This window comes from Haliotis rufescens, unplaced genomic scaffold (genome assembly GCF_023055435.1).
Source record: "Haliotis rufescens isolate VD_foot unplaced genomic scaffold, xgHalRufe1.0.p SCAF_17, whole genome shotgun sequence".
Taxonomy (NCBI): Eukaryota; Metazoa; Mollusca; class Gastropoda; order Lepetellida; family Haliotidae; genus Haliotis; species Haliotis rufescens.
In genome coordinates, this window is record NW_025963857.1 from 11,552,242 (window position 1) to 11,571,794 (window position 19,553).

The following is a 19,553-nucleotide window of genomic DNA, read 5'->3' on the forward strand; positions in this document are numbered from 1 at the left end:
AGGTAAGATTTGCTTCCAGTTACTGACCAGCAATATTTCTTCAGGTCTAACATTGAATTTAGTGTGTATATGATAGTGCATTCTTAGTTTTGATTTTATTTTTTCAGGTAACTGTAGCTCTTACCGAAATTAAAATGCAAACTGAGCAGTAATTACAAGTATATTATCCTAATATTTAAAGCCAGTCACATGTCACGTTCAGCTGTTTTTCCTGACATTATACAAGCTTGCCAAAAAGATGAACGAGAGACAGAGCCGACTCGAGGAACAAGCTCAAAGGTGAGCACCCTGTCAGTGTTATGTTACCTTGTCTTGTTTCACGGACAGGGAGTGAGAGAGCAATGTTATCTGCCCTGTGGCAAACATTCCCCTATCATTGCTGGAAAGGAAAGACTGTTCTTGCAGCTGCTATTGTGTGTAGTTGTTGTCCTTGACTGTTGAAACTTGTCAAGATTGTCAAGCAGACCCCTGTAATTGTGTTTTCTCAACAGAAGTTATATGCCCCGGGTATCTGCTTAGGATATGAAAGGGTGACATTGAAGGTTAGGGTAACTCGGTTTAAACTGCTGCCAAAAAGGTTTTTTATCAACAATATTGTATTTGGGAATTTGGCAAAACTATGTACACATGACCTCAAGGATTTGATACAAGTGAAGATCCCGGGGTAGAGTAGGTCTTCAGCAACCCATGCTTGCCGTAAAAGGCGACAAACGGGATCGGGTGGTCAGAGTTGGTTGATGCATGTCATCGATCCCAATTGCGTGGATCGATGCTCATGATATCAATCACTGGATTGTCTGGTCCAGACTTGATTATGTACAGACCGCCGTCATATAGCTGGAATATTGCTGAGTGCGGCGTTTAGGATTTGATGTCAATTGCTACAACTTTGGGTGACCTTTGAGTCAGGGCAAGGTCATTGGGGGTCACGTTATGAAACATGATTTGAACCTAGGGACATTCCGGTTTGATTCATGGAAAGAAAAGTACATTGTAAGCAAATGGTATTAATTATGAATAGCTAAATAAACTTATGGCTGTCATGTGTCATATTTGTGTCGGCCCGTGAAGATTCCGGGGTAGAATAGGCCTTCAGCAGCCGTAAAAGGCGACTATGTTTGTCGTAAGAGGCGAGTAACAGGATCGGGTGGTCAGGCTCGCTGACTTGGTTAATGTATGTCATCGATCCCAGTTGCGTGGATTGATGCTCATGTTGTCAGTCACTGGATTGTCTGGTGCAGACTCAATTACTTACAGACCACCATCATATAGCTGGAATATTGCTGAGTCCGGCGTTAAACAACAAACAAACAAACATGATTGTGTTTATTGCCAAGGTCACTTTTGATGTCATTCATTGTGAAATGACTTGTAATTACCGTATTCGACGTAATAAGCGCCCCGCTCTAATTAGCGCCCACGGCGATATTTGCTAATATATTGGCTCGTGAACAATCCCAATTAGCACCCTTTTCGATTGATCAATGTACACAATACTTATTTATTTGCGCTCATGTGTTATATGCACCCTTAATTATGGGCAATTAAATTCTGGAAAAATATATCTCTCGTATATAAAAGTTTCAGGCTGTCAGCATAAACCACGAAATTTATCTTTCAACTCTGTTTTTTTTTGACAAAATAATATTCTAATAAGAGCCCCCTATTTCTAATTTTGAGAGCGCCCTGGGCGCTTATTACGTCGAATACGGTAGTTTCATTAGTAAAGTATAGTCACGGTGGTACTTAGACTTCATATTTGTGGCACCATCTAAGTTACGACGAGAAATCTTCTTACCAATACCCTGAGACGATGCAAACTTTAGTCTTATGAATATTGATTGGACAGTGCTTGACAGGAATGATCACTAGGATATGAACAAGAATGGAGTAGAATTTCACTAATGTCCACCAAAGTTCAAGAACACAAGAAAGCTTATTGTAAAACATGGGGTTCATCTCTGGAATTTTTTTTTTTCATTCCTGGCAAAATAAAACATTTTGCAATAATTGATGATCCATTATTACCACTTTCAAGGTCATGTCAAATATCATGGTTATTCAGACATAGAGAGGCTTGTTAAAAATATAATTCAGACTATATATGTAGATTATGCCTCAGATTTGTAACACCTGATCGTCAAGGTGATGTGCCCTGATCACTTGGAGTGCGATATGTTGAACTATCGATATATTGCAATAGCTTACCCTCCGATTGCACCATATTGATAGGAATTTACAAATACCAATGGTATTGTCGATGGTATGCATTACAATCAATAGTTTCAATAGTCGCTGTTAGTTAATTATTGTACCAGAAAATGTTCTTATTGTCAAATTTCAAACCTGCTGTGTGTTGATTAGCAAAGATTATGACAGATTCCAATTAGAGTTACTTCCCTTTGGTTTGAGTATTGACATCAAGGAAAATGGACGACTTTGACATTATCGGCAATACTTTGATTTATTTTATTACATTGATAAAAAGAATACCAATCCTTAAGGTTGGTTTCACACTATTGCAATACTATTGCAGTGGTCGACAACTATCGTTATACTATTGCAATACAATCGCAATAGTCATCCCTACTTGTCACACACAGCAACAGTGTATCAATATTTCCTGTGTCAAACATGGTAGGGCTTCAACGGGTCCAAAAATATGGACTCGAGTACCCGAGGGGTAAGACTCGGCTCGTGCTTGAGTACCCGCAATTATACATCTGTTCAATAAAATTGGCAATTATCCTATAGTATACAAAATGAAAGAGTCACAATGACATCATTGATCACTAAGAAAACCATTGTGATCGCGTATCAAATAAAATACCTTTGAAGTTTGCATGCTAATTCGCTGAAGCTTCATTGAAATAAGAAGTGTCAACTTAGGAAAAGAAATTGTTTACATCTAAATGTAACACACGCCATGTTCAGGCTGAAAAAAATATTGCACACGCGATCGTCATGTGATGTATGTTGTGACTGGTGATTGGCTGGATTTTGGCAGGCTGGCTTCTTAGGTATAGCTTATATGATAAATAAAATAATTTGATGCCAGCGCCGAAGGAAATTGTCAGGAAATGACAAAATATAGATAATAAGTTTACGGTAACATTTTCAATGTTATCACAAATTCTCAAGTCAGTATTTGCCTTTTTGTTAATTGAAAACAAAATATTGAAAGATTACTAGGCTTGCAAATTTACAGTTGACTTCTTTAAGCCGTTTTCCCGACATTTGAAGAGATACTTAGAATGAGATACAGTAACACAATGTTAATATTCAATAAAGTGATGTCCAGTTATAAATATCTTATGAAAATATTGAATTAATGATGATTAACGTTTCAACGCTAATTTAGAATGAATAGGTCTACTGCTTGCGACAGTTTAATAGTTTCTTAAAACATCCCTTTTAAACAAGAAATAAAGTACTTTTTAAACCAGGAAATATCCTTATGAAATGGTTGTAAATAAGTGTATTGTTTCGAAAAATAACTAAAAGAAAAGCTATTGACACTTTTATTTGATTTTATTCATTACTCATGAATAAAAAAAGTTACATAAAGACACGTTTCTTTTAACTTATTGAGAGTCGACCAAATTAGAGTTATCTCCCTTGGTCGAGTACTCGAGTCCTTCAAACTGGACTGTCCCACTAAACTCAGCCCATGCCCGAGTACTCAAGTACTCTTTGAAGCCCTAAAACATGGTGGGCATGGCAGCAATGTCACTCTTATTAATGTCAAAGTAGTTTCATTCAAGAAGTTTCCTCTCCTACATTCGCACCTAAGTTATGAGACTTAGATTGGCAGTAGACAAACAACGGCCCATCAGCATGGCCACGTGTGACAACGAACCAATGTGTACTTGGCAGGTGTAAGCTGCCTTCTGCGTTGATGCATAACTTGAGCCATGTTTGTGTTCTCTTTAATGACCAGTTAACATCCCCCAAAGGACTTGACTTGTCTGTTGACCTGGGCCAGTCGGCTGTATCCCACTTTAGTCGAGCCAAGGTCAGGGACAGTTCAGGAGGGTGACTCAGAATTGCGGTCTCTTTCTGATACTGAAAAGTAATGTAGTTTTCAGTTTAGATATTCCACAGGAAATTAATCAAATACAGGTGATGTTAATTACATTGAAATGAGATAGAGGAAGGGAAAACTTGTGATTTTGTTTTGGATGAACAGAGAAAATATAATAGAATATAATCTAATGTATGGTCTCTGGGATGAAGAAACCGAAACCGAATATTGTCTTTGCTTTCATCATGTATACTACTCAAAAAGAACACTAGTTCTGTCATATTACTATAGTTGATCTGTCCTGCCGTGACTGATTAGCTGTAGCCATATGATAGAATCGGGTGTTTGATAACTTCTTTTGAGTAGTAAATTTCATGTTACACCAAACTAAAATTTCAGTATGGTGTATTTTGTGCCAGTTGTTTTTGAATCATGGCTTTTTGTATGGAGACCAGATATGTTTTTAGCTACAGGTGCAAAGCCAGATAAATAAAAACATAATTAAAACTACCGTATTCGACGTAATAAGCGCCCTGCTCTAATAAGCGCCCACGCTGATATTTACTGATATATTGGCTAGTGAACAATCCCAATTTGAACCCTTCCGATTGATCCATTTTCACAAGACTTATTTATTCGTGTTTAATACGCACTCGTGTGTTATATGCACCCTTAATTACGGGCAATTAAATTCTGGAAAAATATATCTGTCGTGTATAATACGCACATACTTTTCTTTTGTATTATTTCAGGCTGTCAGCGTAAACCACGAAATTTACGATCTTTCAACGCTTTCACCAAAATTATAATCTAATAAGAGCCAACAATCTCTAATTTTTAAAGCGCTCCGGGCGCTTATAACATCGAATACAGTATCAGCTAAATATTTGTTGGCATTTTCAATTGGCATTTTTTTGTTTACTATCATTTTGGATAAAATTCCAGGCCCCCCCCCCCCCCCCCTCCCTCCCTCTCTCTCTCTCTCCCTCTCCCATTAAATGGTTGGTCCCTGATATGTCTTTGTGCATTTGTGGATGTTTATAATGGACACACATATAACAAAGTGACAGATATAATGTACTGGTTTTTTATCCCGGTCATTTGCTTTGTTTATCCTGTATATATGCTTAATACGAACTACGGTTATAACGGACTAAAATTAGTGGCCCCTTTGAGTTTGTTATAACTGTATTGTATCTTTGAATTGACTTGCATGTTTTATCAAAGAGAATTGCCTTTTTTTGTTTTGTGCAAGAGAAGTGACATGCATGTGTTTGTGTGGCAGGCGATTTACAGCTCCTACTGGAATGTCTGAAGAAGAACAGGAACAGAGGCAGATATACAAGAAGATTCTGGAGTATGAGCAGGATGCTGTAAGTTACCCCATTGCTGAGAGACGGAGCAATTACTCTGGGTGAATACTGACAAAGTAAATGCCTATCAAAGAAGAAATCCTTAAGTAGCTTTATAATTTAGGTCACAATCAATAGCTGGAGACAATAATGACTATCAGTCGTTCAGGTCACCATAAATGGCTTCAAGATTGCTGATGTGGCGTTAAGCCAAAATCACTCAATCCTAATTGTTGGCCACCACAAATAGCTATGTGGCATTAAGTAATAGTTGAATGAAAATATGATCATGTATACAGGTAAATATTTTTTAACAAGTCAAATCCAAAGTGGGAAGTATTATAGGAGTCAAAGATCACATACCGGTAGCTAAAACTCAACTCACCACGCAATTGTGCCAGAATTATATTTTTTAAACTGAATCTTATTTGTAGACACATTTGTAATCACTGTCAACCAAATCAATCAAAACAAAGGTCAGAGATTCGAGGTCTCATTGCCTTCAGTTGCTGTGATACCAGGCCCCGCGGCCCTCTTTCTCCAGCGTTTACCCTGTGACTGGTCGGAAAAGTTGGTGAGTTCCGGCAAGAGTAACTCAAAGACTGTTTTGTTGAAGAAGGCCCTAGTCGTTTCAATTTTCCCATTTTAGTTAGGTTTCATGTCAGTATTAAAGGAATTAGACCTTACATAATTACTGCAACAAACTATTCAATATTTACAATATTCTTTTTACAGAAATGGCTGGTAACTTGGAGACAGAAGCTTCAGAGTAACCCAGAGGATGAGATCGTTATCAACCAGCTGATACAGGAGATACTTCGGTGTGTATAGACCAGCTGATACAGGAGATACTCCGGTGTGTATAGACCAGCTGATACAGGAGATACTCCGGTGTGTATAGACCAGCTGATACAGGAGATACTCCGGTGTGTATAGACCAGCTGATACAGGAGATACTCGGGTGTGTATAGACCAGCTGATACAGGAGATACTCCGGTGTGTATAGACCAGCTGATACAGGAGATACTCCGGTGTGTATAGACCAGCTGATACAGGAGATACTCCGGTGTGTATGGACCAGCTGATACAGGAGATACTCCGGTGTGTATGGACCAGCTGATACAGGAGATACTCCGGTGTGTATAGACCAGCTGATACAGGAGATACTCGGGTGTGTATAGACCAGCTGATACAGGAGATACTCCGGTGTGTATAGACCAGCTGATACAGGAGATACTCCGGTGTGTATAGACCAGCTGATACAGGAGATACTCCGGTGTGTATAGACCATCTGATACAGGAGATACTCCGGTGTGTATAGACCATCTGATACAGGAGATACTCCGGTGTGTATAGACCAGCTGATACAGGAGATACTCCGGTGTGTATAGACCAGCTGATACAGGAGATACTCCGGTGTGTATAGACCAGCTGATACAGGAGATACTCCGGTGTGTATAGACCAGCTGATACAGGAGATACAGAGATATGTTCCCCATGGGGATTCCAGGGTAAAATATGCCCCAGCATTCCCTGCTGGTAGTTAGAGGCGACTTAATGTACTGAGTTGTCAGGCTTATTGACTAGGTTCATTGCCTGTGAAGATCTGGGGTAGAATAGGTCTTCAGCAACCTGTTCTTGCCGTATAAGGCGACTATGCTAGGCGTAAAAGGATCAGGTGGTCAGGCTTGCTGACTTGCTGACTTGGTTGATGCATGTCATCATATTCCAATTGCGTGGATCGATGCTCATGATATCAATCCCTGGATTGTCTGGTCTAGGCTCGATCTTTACAGACAGCCATCATATAGCTGGACTATTGCTGAGTGCAGCATTTAACAACAAACAAACAAACAAACATCATTGCATGTATTGTAACCTGATTCCTTGGATCGCTGTTTATTTTATCGATCACTGGACCCAGACCTGATTATTTACATGGTGCTGTTTAACTGGAATAATGCTGAGTCATGTGTTAAACAACAGACAAACAAGTGCAGAGATATACAGGGCAGTGCCAGGATCTGCTTGTTCACTTTGATTATGATCCTTGGATTGTCAGCTCTATGCTTGTGTTCCTTGGATTGTTAGCACTATGCTTGTGTTCCTTGGATTGTCAGCTCTATGCTTGTGTTCCTTGGATTGTTAGCTCTATGCTTGTGTTCCTTGGATTGTCAGCTCTATGCTTGTGTTCCTTGGATTGTCAGCTCTATGCTTGTGTTCCTTGGATTGTCAGCTCTATGCTTGTGTTCCTTGGATTGTTAGCTCTATGCTTGTGTTCCTTGGATTGTCAGCTCTGTGCTTGTGTTCCTTGGTTTATCAGCTCTATGCTTGTGTTCCTCGGATTGTCAGCTCTGTGCTTGTGTTCCTTGGATTGTCAGCTCTATGCTTGTGTTTCTTGGATTGTCAGCTCTGTGCTTGTGTTTCTTGGATTGTCAGCTCTATGCTTGTGTTCCTTGGATTGTCAGCTCTGTGCTTGTGTTCCTTGGTTTGTCATCTCTGTGCTTGTGTTTCTTGGATTGTCAGCTCTATGCTTGTGTTCCTTGGATTGTCAGCTCTATGCTTGTGTTTCTTGGATTGTCAGCTCTATGCTTGTGTTCCTTGGATTATCAGCTCTGTGCTTGTGTTCCTTGGTTTTTCCAGCTCTATGCTTGTGTTCCTTGGATTGTTAGCTCTTTGCTTGTGTTCCTTGGATTGTCAGCTCTTTGCTTGTGTTTCCTGGATTGTCAGCTCTATGCTTGTGTTTCCTGGATTGTCAGCCCTATGCTTGTGTTTCCTGGATTGTCAGCTCTTTGCTTGTGTTTCCTGGATTGTCAGCTCTATGCTTGTGTTTCTTGGATTGTCAGCTCTATGCTTGTGTTCCTTGGTTTGTCAGCTCTGTGCTTGTGTTTCCTGGATTGTCAGCTCTATGCTTGTGTTTCTTGGATTGTCAGCTCTATGCTTGTGTTTCCTGGATTGTCAGCTCTATGCTTGTGTTTCTTGGATTGTCAGCTCTATGCTTGTGTTTCCTGGATTGTCAGCTCTATGCTTGTGTTTCCTGGATTGTCAGCCCTATGCTTGTGTTTCCTGGATTGTCAGCTCTGTGCTTGTGTTCCTTAGATTGTCAGCTCTATGCTTGTGTTTCCTGGATTGTCAGCTCTGTGCTTGTGTTCCTTGGATTGTCAGCTCTATGCTTGTGTTTCCTGGTTTGTCAGCTCTCGGTTGTGTTTCCTGGATTGTCAGCTCTATGCTTGTGTTTCCTGGATTGTCAGCTCTATGCTTGTGTTTCCTGGTTTGTCAGCTCTCGGTTGTGTTTCCTGGTTTGTCAGCGCTATGCTTGTGTTTCCTGGATTGTCAGTTCTGTGCTTGTGTTCCTTGGATTGTCAGCTCTTTGCTTGTGTTTCCTGGATTGTCAGCTCTGTGTATGTGTTTCCTGGATTGTCAGCTCTGTGCTTGTGTTTCCTAGATTGTCAGCTCTATGCTTGTGTTTCCTGGATTGTCAGCTCTGTGCTTGTGTTTCTTGGATTGTCAGCTCTGTGCTTGTGTTCCTTGGATTGTCAGCTCTATGCTTGTGTTCCTTGGTTTATCAGCTCTATGCTTGTGTTCCTTGGATTGTCAGCTCTATGCTTGTGTTTCTTGGATTGTCAGCTCTATGCTTGTGTTCCTTGGATTGTCAGCTCTATGCTTGTGTTTCTTGGATTGTCAGCTCTATGCTTGTGTTCCTTGGATTATCAGCTCTGTGCTTGTGTTCCTTGGTTTTTCCAGCTCTATGCTTGTGTTCCTTGGATTGTTAGCTCTTTGCTTGTGTTCCTTGGATTGTCAGCTCTTTGCTTGTGTTTCCTGGATTGTCAGCTCTATGCTTGTGTTTCCTGGATTGTCAGCCCTATGCTTGTGTTTCCTGGATTGTCAGCTCTTTGCTTGTGTTTCCTGGATTGTCAGCTCTATGCTTGTGTTTCTTGGATTGTCAGCTCTATGCTTGTGTTCCTTGGTTTGTCAGCTCTGTGCTTGTGTTTCCTGGATTGTCAGCTCTATGCTTGTGTTTCTTGGATTGTCAGCTCTATGCTTGTGTTTCCTGGATTGTCAGCTCTATGCTTGTGTTTCTTGGATTGTCAGCTCTATGCTTGTGTTTCCTGGATTGTCAGCTCTATGCTTGTGTTTCCTGGATTGTCAGCCCTATGCTTGTGTTTCCTGGATTGTCAGCTCTGTGCTTGTGTTCCTTAGATTGTCAGCTCTATGCTTGTGTTTCCTGGATTGTCAGCTCTGTGCTTGTGTTCCTTGGATTGTCAGCTCTATGCTTGTGTTTCCTGGTTTGTCAGCTCTCGGTTGTGTTTCCTGGATTGTCAGCTCTATGCTTGTGTTTCCTGGATTGTCAGCTCTATGCTTGTGTTTCCTGGTTTGTCAGCTCTCGGTTGTGTTTCCTGGTTTGTCAGCGCTATGCTTGTGTTTCCTGGATTGTCAGTTCTGTGCTTGTGTTCCTTGGATTGTCAGCTCTTTGCTTGTGTTTCCTGGATTGTCAGCTCTGTGTATGTGTTTCCTGGATTGTCAGCTCTGTGCTTGTGTTTCCTAGATTGTCAGCTCTATGCTTGTGTTTCCTGGATTGTCAGCTCTGTGCTTGTGTTTCTTGGATTGTCAGCTCTGTGCTTGTGTTCCTTGGATTGTCAGCTCGGTGCTTGTGTTCCTTGGTTTGTCAGCTCTGTGCTTGTGTTCCTTGGTTTATCAGCTCTATGCTTGTGTTCCTTGGATTGTCAGCTCTGTGCTTGTGTTCCTTGGATTGTCAGCTCTATGCTTGTGTTCCTTGGTTTATCAGCTCTATGCTTGTGTTCCTTGGATTGTCAGCTCTATGCTTGTGTTCCTTGGATTGTCAGCTCTGTGCTTGTGTTCCTTGGTTTGTCAGCTCTGTGCTTGTGTTCCTTGGATTGTCAGCTCTGTGCTTGTGTTCCTTGGTTTATCAGCTCTATGCTTGTGTTCCTTGGATTGTTAGCTCTATGCTTGTGTTTCCTGGATTGTCAGCTCTGTGCTTGTGTTCCTTGGATTGTCAGCTCTATGCTTGTGTTCCTTGGTTTGTTAGCTCTATGCTTGTGTTCCTTGATTTGTCAGCTCTGTGCTTGTGATGGACATCTAGGGCCCTGTCAGTCTTGCTGGGATATAACCGAAATACTATTCAGGCGGTCGGGTAGCAGGTACATTTCTGGAGTCCTCTGACGCGACATTGCTGGAATATTGCTGAATGCGGCATGAAAACATACTCACTCACTCACTGTTCAGAGTTGCATTCCTATCTCACTCATTCATTTTGATGTATTTTCAGGTGTTCAGATCATCCACTGACTCAACTCTTGAAGTCATACCAGTACAAGATCTACGAACGACTCTACCCATTAGTGTCAAGCAAGATGATGAAACTGAAGGACATAACAGTGCCACTGCCTGTGTATCTTTACCCTGTCGAGGAGTTATCTGATGCAGGGAGTAGCAAGGAACAGCCTTCAGATACAGGTGCTTCTGGGAGTGTAACGGAACAGCCAGGAAGTGTTCAGGAATACATTAGTGATGATTGCAATAACTCAAATAATGGTGAGAATTTAGAAAGCGATTCAATAGATTCTAGTCAAGAGCGTTTGGATGAGGATGTGAACGACAGACAAGATGTTATGGCTAAGGATGATACAGATATTAGCCATTTGGAAAATAATAATACAGTGCCACAAAGTAAAGTGAAATCTAGTCATGAAAATGCAGATGATTTCAGTTGTGATGATGAAACTGAAGTAACCCGAATCCTGTCGGAAGCAGACTCAGTGATTGGGGATGATGCGAGTTCTGGCGGAAATGAGGAAAGTTATGTGAAAGAAATGGACGAAATCTGTGAAAATTCTAAAGAAGATATCGAAAATGCTATTACAAAAGGGAAACAGTTAGAAAAACAGCTGACAATTGAAAATGAAAAAGCTAAAACTTTCCTTCAGAGGGTTTCCGAATATGAAAAATATAATGAGGAAAACATGGACGATTTGTTTGACAATGAACTGGATGATGATGTAATTGAAGATGATCCACTAGAGACAAACGTTTCCCACGATCCACAAAGAGCACCACAGTCATCGGTCCAAAACAATGGCCACTCCGAAAGCACTGACAATCGGCCCTCAAAAGGTATTCCAAAATCTTTATCTATGGACTCTGGTTCAAGTGTATCAACTCCAGACAGCTTACTCAAGCCATCACGATCAGTAGACTCATTATCCAGCTCTGAAATGACTAAATTGGCAGAGGAGGCGTATCAGAGACATCTGAGCGGTATTTCCCAGGATGTGCACTGCTTCATGGAGAAGCTACTGGTCATGTTTACCATTGCGTACGAGCACCTGGACTCACCCACGGGCAGGGATCAGTGCTATGCTTCTTTGGAGGAGCCCTTCTTCAAACCCATATGGAAATACCTACTTGCTCTCTTCAGGTAGGGCGTTTTGAGAAATTGTGGTTTGAGTTGAATCAGAGACCATATGTTGATAACCAGAGATCCTATAGAGAGTCTTGTGGCTGTTTTTGAAAATTATATCCAGGGTATTCATCAACAACCTGGTCTTAAAAGACCGACCATTTGATATTCAGGGTGGGCAGGGGGCTGGGATTCTGTATCGAGATAAGATATTTTATCAGCTACAGCTGCAGTACCAGATATTTTTTTTATTTAAAACTCTGAGTCTAATTTTTTTTATAGGAAAAACACCTTGCAACAATGTAATTTTTGTGGCATGCAATATCTACTTTTTTTAACAGTCTGAAGTATAATTATTTTTTTATTTTTCATGAATTGTTTAGCACAGTTTATCTTTTTTGCTAATGTTCCAGCAACACTCCTACCTACCTGAGGTTTGGTGTATGTCAGTCACAAAGAGTCCTATCGACAATTTTGCAAGAATAAAAATTCAAACAAAATTTATTCTAAGTCCAATGAGGGAAGTCTGAAATGGAACAGAAAAATATGCTCATGCGACTTTGTTATAAGTCTTTATAAAACATGTGATTCATATAACTAATCAAGTCAATTGTAGAAAATTCTAGATGTGCATCTTGAAAAATAACAAAATGACGCTGCATTTGTTTTGTCAACACTGCTCCCATGAGGCATGTTGCATTACACTTGCATAGCCATGGTACACGATATGGAGTCTGTAGTAGTAAATGTGTACAAATCTTTATACTTGAGAGAGATAGAGGGAAAACATCATAATAGTTAAATTAGGGTGTATTACCGAACTGCCAAAGCTCTAAGGCTTTCATTCCAACAAGTCTACCGTATGATAAATAAAACAAAAAAGGTAGGGTTCATCTCAAAACCAAAACCGGGGCGTAAAAGGATATTAGACAGCTTTGATACATGTGTATTTAGGCGAACAGTGTAAAGCTTTATGAGCAGAAGGTTCCTCCGACTTGTAGTAGAACTAGGGATGGAATTATAGACCCAGGTAGACTGCCTGGTGGTCTATGACCGAGGCAATTTAAGGGGAAAATATTCCATACTGTCTAGGTCACATTATCGCCACACCATTCATGACTATCACAGTCAGGGCTTCCAGGTCATTACCTTGAAACCTGGGGAAATACGAATCATTTCACTCACTAGATGTGGCTACTAATGCAGTACACATCGCAATTGGTACCCCTGTCAACATATCACATTAAGTACAAAAACAACAATATTTTGAGACCACCCCCAGCTTAGTGGAGGGGCTGTTGTGAGGTCATCACAGCAAGACAGATGTTAAGTAATTACTTCAGGCTATAGTCTGTTTCATACTTACATGACAACAGTGTCTGTACCCTCGAGGGTGGTTGAAGTAGCGTAAAATTATTGTCCCCGTACGAGGGAATGTACGTCCCATATCATTCGAAGTATTTTCTGCATGCCAGGATTTTAAACGTAGTATATTCGTTATTTTAATCTAAGGCTTAACTGGTACACTGTCGCCAGTGACTGAAGGGATGATATAAATCCTGCCGGGGTCCATACAGGAAGCAAAGGCACTGTAAGTCCCCATGGTCCCCAGTATGGTGATCTCCCTTCAGTGGCTGACGATTTCTAGCCCATTTTTATATTGTGGTGTTCATTAATGCTTACTGTTTTTTAATATTCTCAACTAGTTTTAAATCAAATCTGTGATATTCTAGTTATTCTACTGTCCATCGTTGACAGCTTTTTATTTAGTCTAAATATATATATCATAAATGTATAACTTCTCGTCACGATATGGCTGAAATACTGCCCATGTGACGTTAAATAATAACTCACTCACTCACTACATGACAACATATGAATATTTTGCACTTTTAGGCCAATCACAGTGTCAGTTAAGATGGCTAAATAAGGTAGCTTTGTGTTATTTTGATATATGCTAATTTCATAGCCCTTTGATTTGTATTTATTAAATGAAGCCAGAAAAGTATTTTCTAGTGTTTCTGACAGTACTTCGGTAACAGTTGATCTTCGGCAACCCTGGCTTGTCCAGCTCACTGACTTCGTTTATCAGTGTTCGAAATGAGTGCCCGCGTGTAGGTTGGTTGGTTGTTTAACGCTGCACTCAGCAATATTCCAGCTATATGACGGCGGTCTGTAAATAATCAAATCTGGACCAGACAATCCAGTGATTAATATCATGAGCATCGATCCACGCAATTGGGATCGATGACATGCATCAACCAAGTCAGCGAGCCTGACCACCCGATCCCGTTAGTCGCCTTTTACGACAAGCATAGTCACCCTTTACGGCATGCATGGGTTGCTGAGGACCTATTCTACCCCGGAATCTTCACGGGTTGCCCGGGTGTAGGCACGAGGCAGGTAGATCTCCGTAGTTTCAAATTCTAATCGGTCCTCATGACCTGCAGTAAATCTGCGTGTGGAGGTATTTGTCACAATAAGTTGGATTTCTTTTACTTAGTGCCTGAAGAGTTAAGTCAGAATCTGCAGATTCAAAAGTCTGTTGTTCCGGATGGCAGTCTGGGAATTTATTTTATTTCAGATACTGTCATTGATGCAAGTCATCCTATCAAAATGCTCATGATGTCAATCAGTGGATTATCTGGTCCAGACATGATGATTTACAAATGTCATATAACTTGAATATTGCTGAGTGCAGCATTAAACAACAAGCACCAGTCTTGCTGTTGTTGCTGATGCCTGGTGTAAAGCTGATATCTTGTCTCTGTACAACAATTGATGGCTGACAGGTTATACGTGATGACATGTTTTGTTTGTTTGTTTGTTGTTTATCACCACACTCAGCAATATTCCAGCTGTATGACGGCGGTCTGTAAATAATTGAATCTGGAACAGACAATCTAGGGATTGATGTCATGAGCATCAATCCACACAGTTTTATACGATGACATGCATCAACCAAGTCAGCAAGCCCGTCAACCCGATCCTGTTAGTCACCTCTTACGACAAGCATAATCGCCTTTTACGGCAAGCATGAGTTGCTAAAGACCTATTCTACCCAGGATATTCACAGGGCTGATGACATGTGACTTGTGTATATATATATATATATATATATATATATATATATATATATATATATATATATAAATGTATTTAATACTATTTATGCACTGAGATACATTTCTCAATAGTAGGGTGATGCTTGTTAAGGGACTCTAAATTATATTTTATAAATCAAGCCAAAACTCCTAATTGTTGTTTTCATGTTATCAGGTTAGCAAACAAACCCCGAGAAATCCAGCTGGCATACAGAATGACTTCACAGAAGGGTTCAGAACCTAAAGACTTTGGTGTGTCTAAGAAGCTGTGGCTGGTGTCCTCTGATGGCGAGAACAGGATTCCATACAATCAGGCAGTGATGGAGCTGCAGAAGGTGAAGGAGTACTACACCATGCTCAGCAAGCTGGAGTGTGTGGGTAGGTCCTCTCATTGTACAGTCAGTGCTCAGCAAGCTGGAGTGTGTGGGTAGGTCCTCTCATTGTACAGTCAGTGCTCAGCAAGCTGGAGTGTGTGGGTAGGTCCTCTCCTTGTACAGTCAGCGCTCAGCAAGCTGGAGCGTGTGGGTAGGTCCTCTCATTGTACAGTCAGCGCTCAGCAAGCTGGAGCGTGTGGGTAGGTCCTCTCATTGTACAGTCAGTACTCAGCAAGCTGGAGTGTGTGGGTAGGTCCTCTCATTGTACAGTCAGTGCTCAGCAAGCTGGTGTGTGTGGGTAGGTCCTCTCCTTGTACAGTCAGTGCTCAGCAAGCTGGAGTGTGTGAGTAGGTCCTCTCCTCGTACAGTCAGTGCTCAGCAAGCTGGAGTGTGTGGGTAGGTCCTCTCCTCGTACAGTCAGTGCTCAGCAAGCTGGGTTTTGTGCATGTATTGTACAGGCAATTCTCATTAGATATTAACTATGCCCATAACTATAGTCAATAAATCATACACAGAAGTTGAAAGACCAAAAATGACATGCCATTCGCTCACTCACTCACTCACTCACTCACTCACTCACTCACTCACTCACTCTCTCACTCTCTCACCTATCGCCCATGTTGTGTTTCAGTGCGCGTGTGTCGGGAGGTGTGTACGTGTGTGGAGCAGCACTACAGTTCCGGGGAAGCAGACCCCAGCAGGAAGACGCCACCTAGCGTGTAAGTCCAGAAACACCAGGCTGTTTATATATATGGGATCTGTCAGTCCTGGAACAGTTATGATATTTCATTCAATCATTTGGCAGAATACAGTGCAACATATTTGTAATGACTCTGCAAAAATCATATCTGTTTGTTAGTACACAGATTGCCCCCCCCCCCCCCCCCCCCCCCCCGATCTCTGTACATCCATATCTAGTTTCCATAGTAACTGTATATTATAGTTTTTGTGTGATGTACGTTGGATCATGAGGACCTGCTGTCTAATCATTGAAATGGTTAGTTAGACCATGATCACACCTCGTGGTCTAACTAACCACTTCAACGATTAGATACCAGTCTCCAAGGCTACTTCAGGGGTATGGGTGGCCCAGTCGTCTGAGGCGCCGAGTTGTGTCCATTGGGCACGTCAGAAACCTATGATTAAGGGTTCGAATCACGGTTCACCCCTATGATGTTTCTTGGTTTGTCAGAACCATACCCATGCTTGTGGGTTTCACCAAAAGTGGTAAATGTCTGAGACCTGCATCACTTCGGGCTTTCCTCCCACATTGAGCTGACATGCAGCGATATAACTGGAATACTGTTAAAAGCGGCGTTAAACCCAACTCACTCACTCACTCACTCCAAGGCTACTTCAACCATGGCCAACATTTTAAGAACCCCAGCACCTAAAATGTTTAAACAACAATGTTTTGATTACAGTATTTAAGAGATATTCAAGAAATCTCTGCTAACGGTGAGAACACTGTGTGAGTTGCCTCTGGGTTATGCAAGCAGAGCCTTTTTCGCACGTGCACCTTGCTCTTTGCTAACTTACGTTATGAAATGTCCTGGGACAAGTATAAGACCAACTCAAGCACATTTATCAGTCACATTAATATTATTATTATGAGCAAACATTTCCCTGATCAAGATAAATGTATTTTCATTTCTATCCGTTGCTATGAACGAAAAGCTCCCAAATAACCTGTAAATACAATGTCTGGAATAACATAAAACATACTGCATAAATCACACATTTCACCAGTAGATATGGTAATTTCCTACAATTTCTTCCATGTCACCGTGGCAAAAGACATTCGTTATCCTTCAGGGGAGACTTTGCCAGTTCAAATCCAGCTTGTGACACGTTTTTTGTCAAATTGTTCTATCATTCGAGTCAGTGACAGAAATTAGAGTTCTGTTGGTGGCCAAACTTATCTGTGTTAGACCACAGATCGAAACAAATTGTTTGTTTATTTGTTGTTTAAAGCCGCACTCAGCAATATTCCAGCTATATGATGGCAGTCTGTAAATAATCGAGTCTGGACCAGACAATCCAGTGATTGACATCATGAGCATCGATCCACACAATTGGGATACGATGACCTGCATCAACCAAGTCAGAGAGCCTGACCACCCGATCCCATTAGTCGCCTCTTTAGTCGCCTTTTACGGTAAGCATGGGTTGCCGAAGACCTATTCTAACCCAGATCTTCACGGGTAAGATCGAAACAAAGAAGCTGTGGATTCTACTTGTGCATTGACATTTATGCACAGAATAGGGTTAATGAAGGCCTGAAAGGGACACAATAACATGACAATATTTAAACCAGATGTTTAAGAAGGGAGTACAGAACTCAGATAAACGCAGTTATGTATTTGTGTAGCAGCTTTCATATAAGGTATTTAATGGATTTATATTGATTGTTAAAAGAGGGCAGTCGGGTAGCCTAGTGGTTAAAGCGTTCGCTCGTCACGCCGAAGACCCGGGTTCGATTCCCGACATGGGTACAATGTGAAGCCCATTTCTGGTGTCCCCCGCCGTGATATTGCTGGAATATTGCTAAAAGCGGCATAAAACCATACTCACTCACTGATTGTTGATGAAATGAAATAGAGTTTGTACATACAATATTATTTGTGTTCAGTGGTGCTGACGACCTGCTCCCGATCTTGAGCTACGTCGTAGTGAGGTCCAAGATGCCACAGCTGGTCAGTGAGTGTCAGGCCATGTCCGAGTTCATTCATGAGGGGTGAGTTCACATGACAGACAATTAGGCTAAAAAGAAATAGTCTTGGTTCTCAGGCACCACCCGCATCATCATAAAAGTCTGCAGCACTTTTTTCCATTTTCCAAAAAATATAAAAATCCTAATATCTCATCCCAATGCAGACAAAAAATTGAAAATGGAAACGAAAAGAAACGTGCAATGAACTTTATGATGATGTGGGAAGTGCCTGGGAACCAAGACTATTATTTTTTCTAGCCTGCTCACACCATCAACCACTAGATTACCTGTATTAACACCTGCTCACACCTTCAACCACTAGATTACCTGTATTAACACCTGCTCCCACCATCAACCACTAGATTACCTGTATTAACACCTGCTCACACCATCAACCACTAGATTACCTGTATTAACACCTGCTCACACATGCAACCACTAGATTACCTGTTCACTCACCTGTGTTTTGTTCCAGGTACATCATGGGGGAGGAGGGGTACTGTCTGACTTCCCTCCAGACTGCCGTCAGCTATGTCACGTCGACCAATGCTGCCGGTGTGTAATCCAACACCAAGACAGATTCCAGCTGAACTCGTTTACCTGCTGCATTGTGATACACCTGGACATTTTGTCGACTACATTAAAGTATTCCTGTTAGAAACATGTAGGAGAGGGTCATAGCAATTGTTGTTTCTAATATATATAAGTATTTGTAATTTAAAGGTTTGTGCTGCAGCCATTAACTTATGATGATGTCCTCCACTTATTCTTTTAAGGTTTTTTTTCCTTCCAGCAAGTACTAAAACTACAAAAATTTAAGTCCAGGATTGACTTTGAATATGCACAGGGAGTTGTTTTTTTAGCTAATACCTTTTAATGGTTTTGCTTTGATGTATAAATAATAATACCTCATTATCTTTCGTGAACTTTTACTTTTAGACCTTCCGACCTTGGACAGACCATTATACTGATTCTGGGGCGGGGGTATTTTTTTTAGGGACAGCATCTTTTGGATTTGTGGGGTTGGGGTTTCCAGGGCATCCAACATGTCAAGTGAACAATTTTGTTATTTTCCCCTGTATTTTATGGGTATTTTTTAATATTCAATGGTCAGTTTCTAAGATGGTTGTATATGTGTGATCAAGTCGGCAGTGTTTGTTATAAACATACCATACACCAGACAGGTTGATTCTCCTGTTATAGAGATTAGCACACACAATGTTTGCAACATGCGGTTTTAAAAAGATATTTCAAAATACTGGGGTTTTTATTTCAAGAGGATAGTTTTAGGAAATTAATGTTAAATCATTCCAAAAAAACATAATTATTTATTTATTCATTTTTGCCTACTGCCTCTTTAGATAATGACCAAGAAATTCTGTTTACTGGACCTTAACATTGTCTGCCTGAAGTTGCCAATTATGTCATGAGTTTAAAACATCTTTAATGATAATCAAACTGTTCATGGCACCATTCTACAGTTTGAACTTAGCACTAATATTGCCATGTTTCAACATGAGACTTAGATCACTATGTGGAAGGGGCCACAGACCAAGCCTCACACATTT

General features: G+C 40.9%; 1 protein-coding gene across 6 annotated transcripts in view; it reads left to right on the forward strand.

Moving 5' to 3' along the window:
• Nucleotides 1-18,866, forward strand: part of LOC124113025 (VPS9 domain-containing protein 1-like) — a 64,588-nt gene extending 45,722 nt beyond the window's left edge. For all 6 annotated transcript variants that reach the window (XM_048397543.1, XM_048397542.1, XM_048397544.1 and 3 more), the window contains 8 exons: nt 227-279; nt 5,310-5,397; nt 6,112-6,197; nt 10,664-11,812; nt 15,074-15,276; nt 15,904-15,991; nt 17,905-18,009; nt 18,461-18,866. In XM_048397543.1, the coding sequence (XP_048253500.1) occupies nt 227-279; nt 5,310-5,397; nt 6,112-6,197; nt 10,664-11,812; nt 15,074-15,276; nt 15,904-15,991; nt 17,905-18,009; nt 18,461-18,548 (1,860 nt within the window). In that variant the 3' untranslated portion in view covers nt 18,549-18,866. The remainder of the gene's footprint in view (nt 1-226; nt 280-5,309; nt 5,398-6,111; nt 6,198-10,663; nt 11,813-15,073; nt 15,277-15,903; nt 15,992-17,904; nt 18,010-18,460) is intronic.
• Nucleotides 18,867-19,553: the final 687 nt, after the last annotated feature.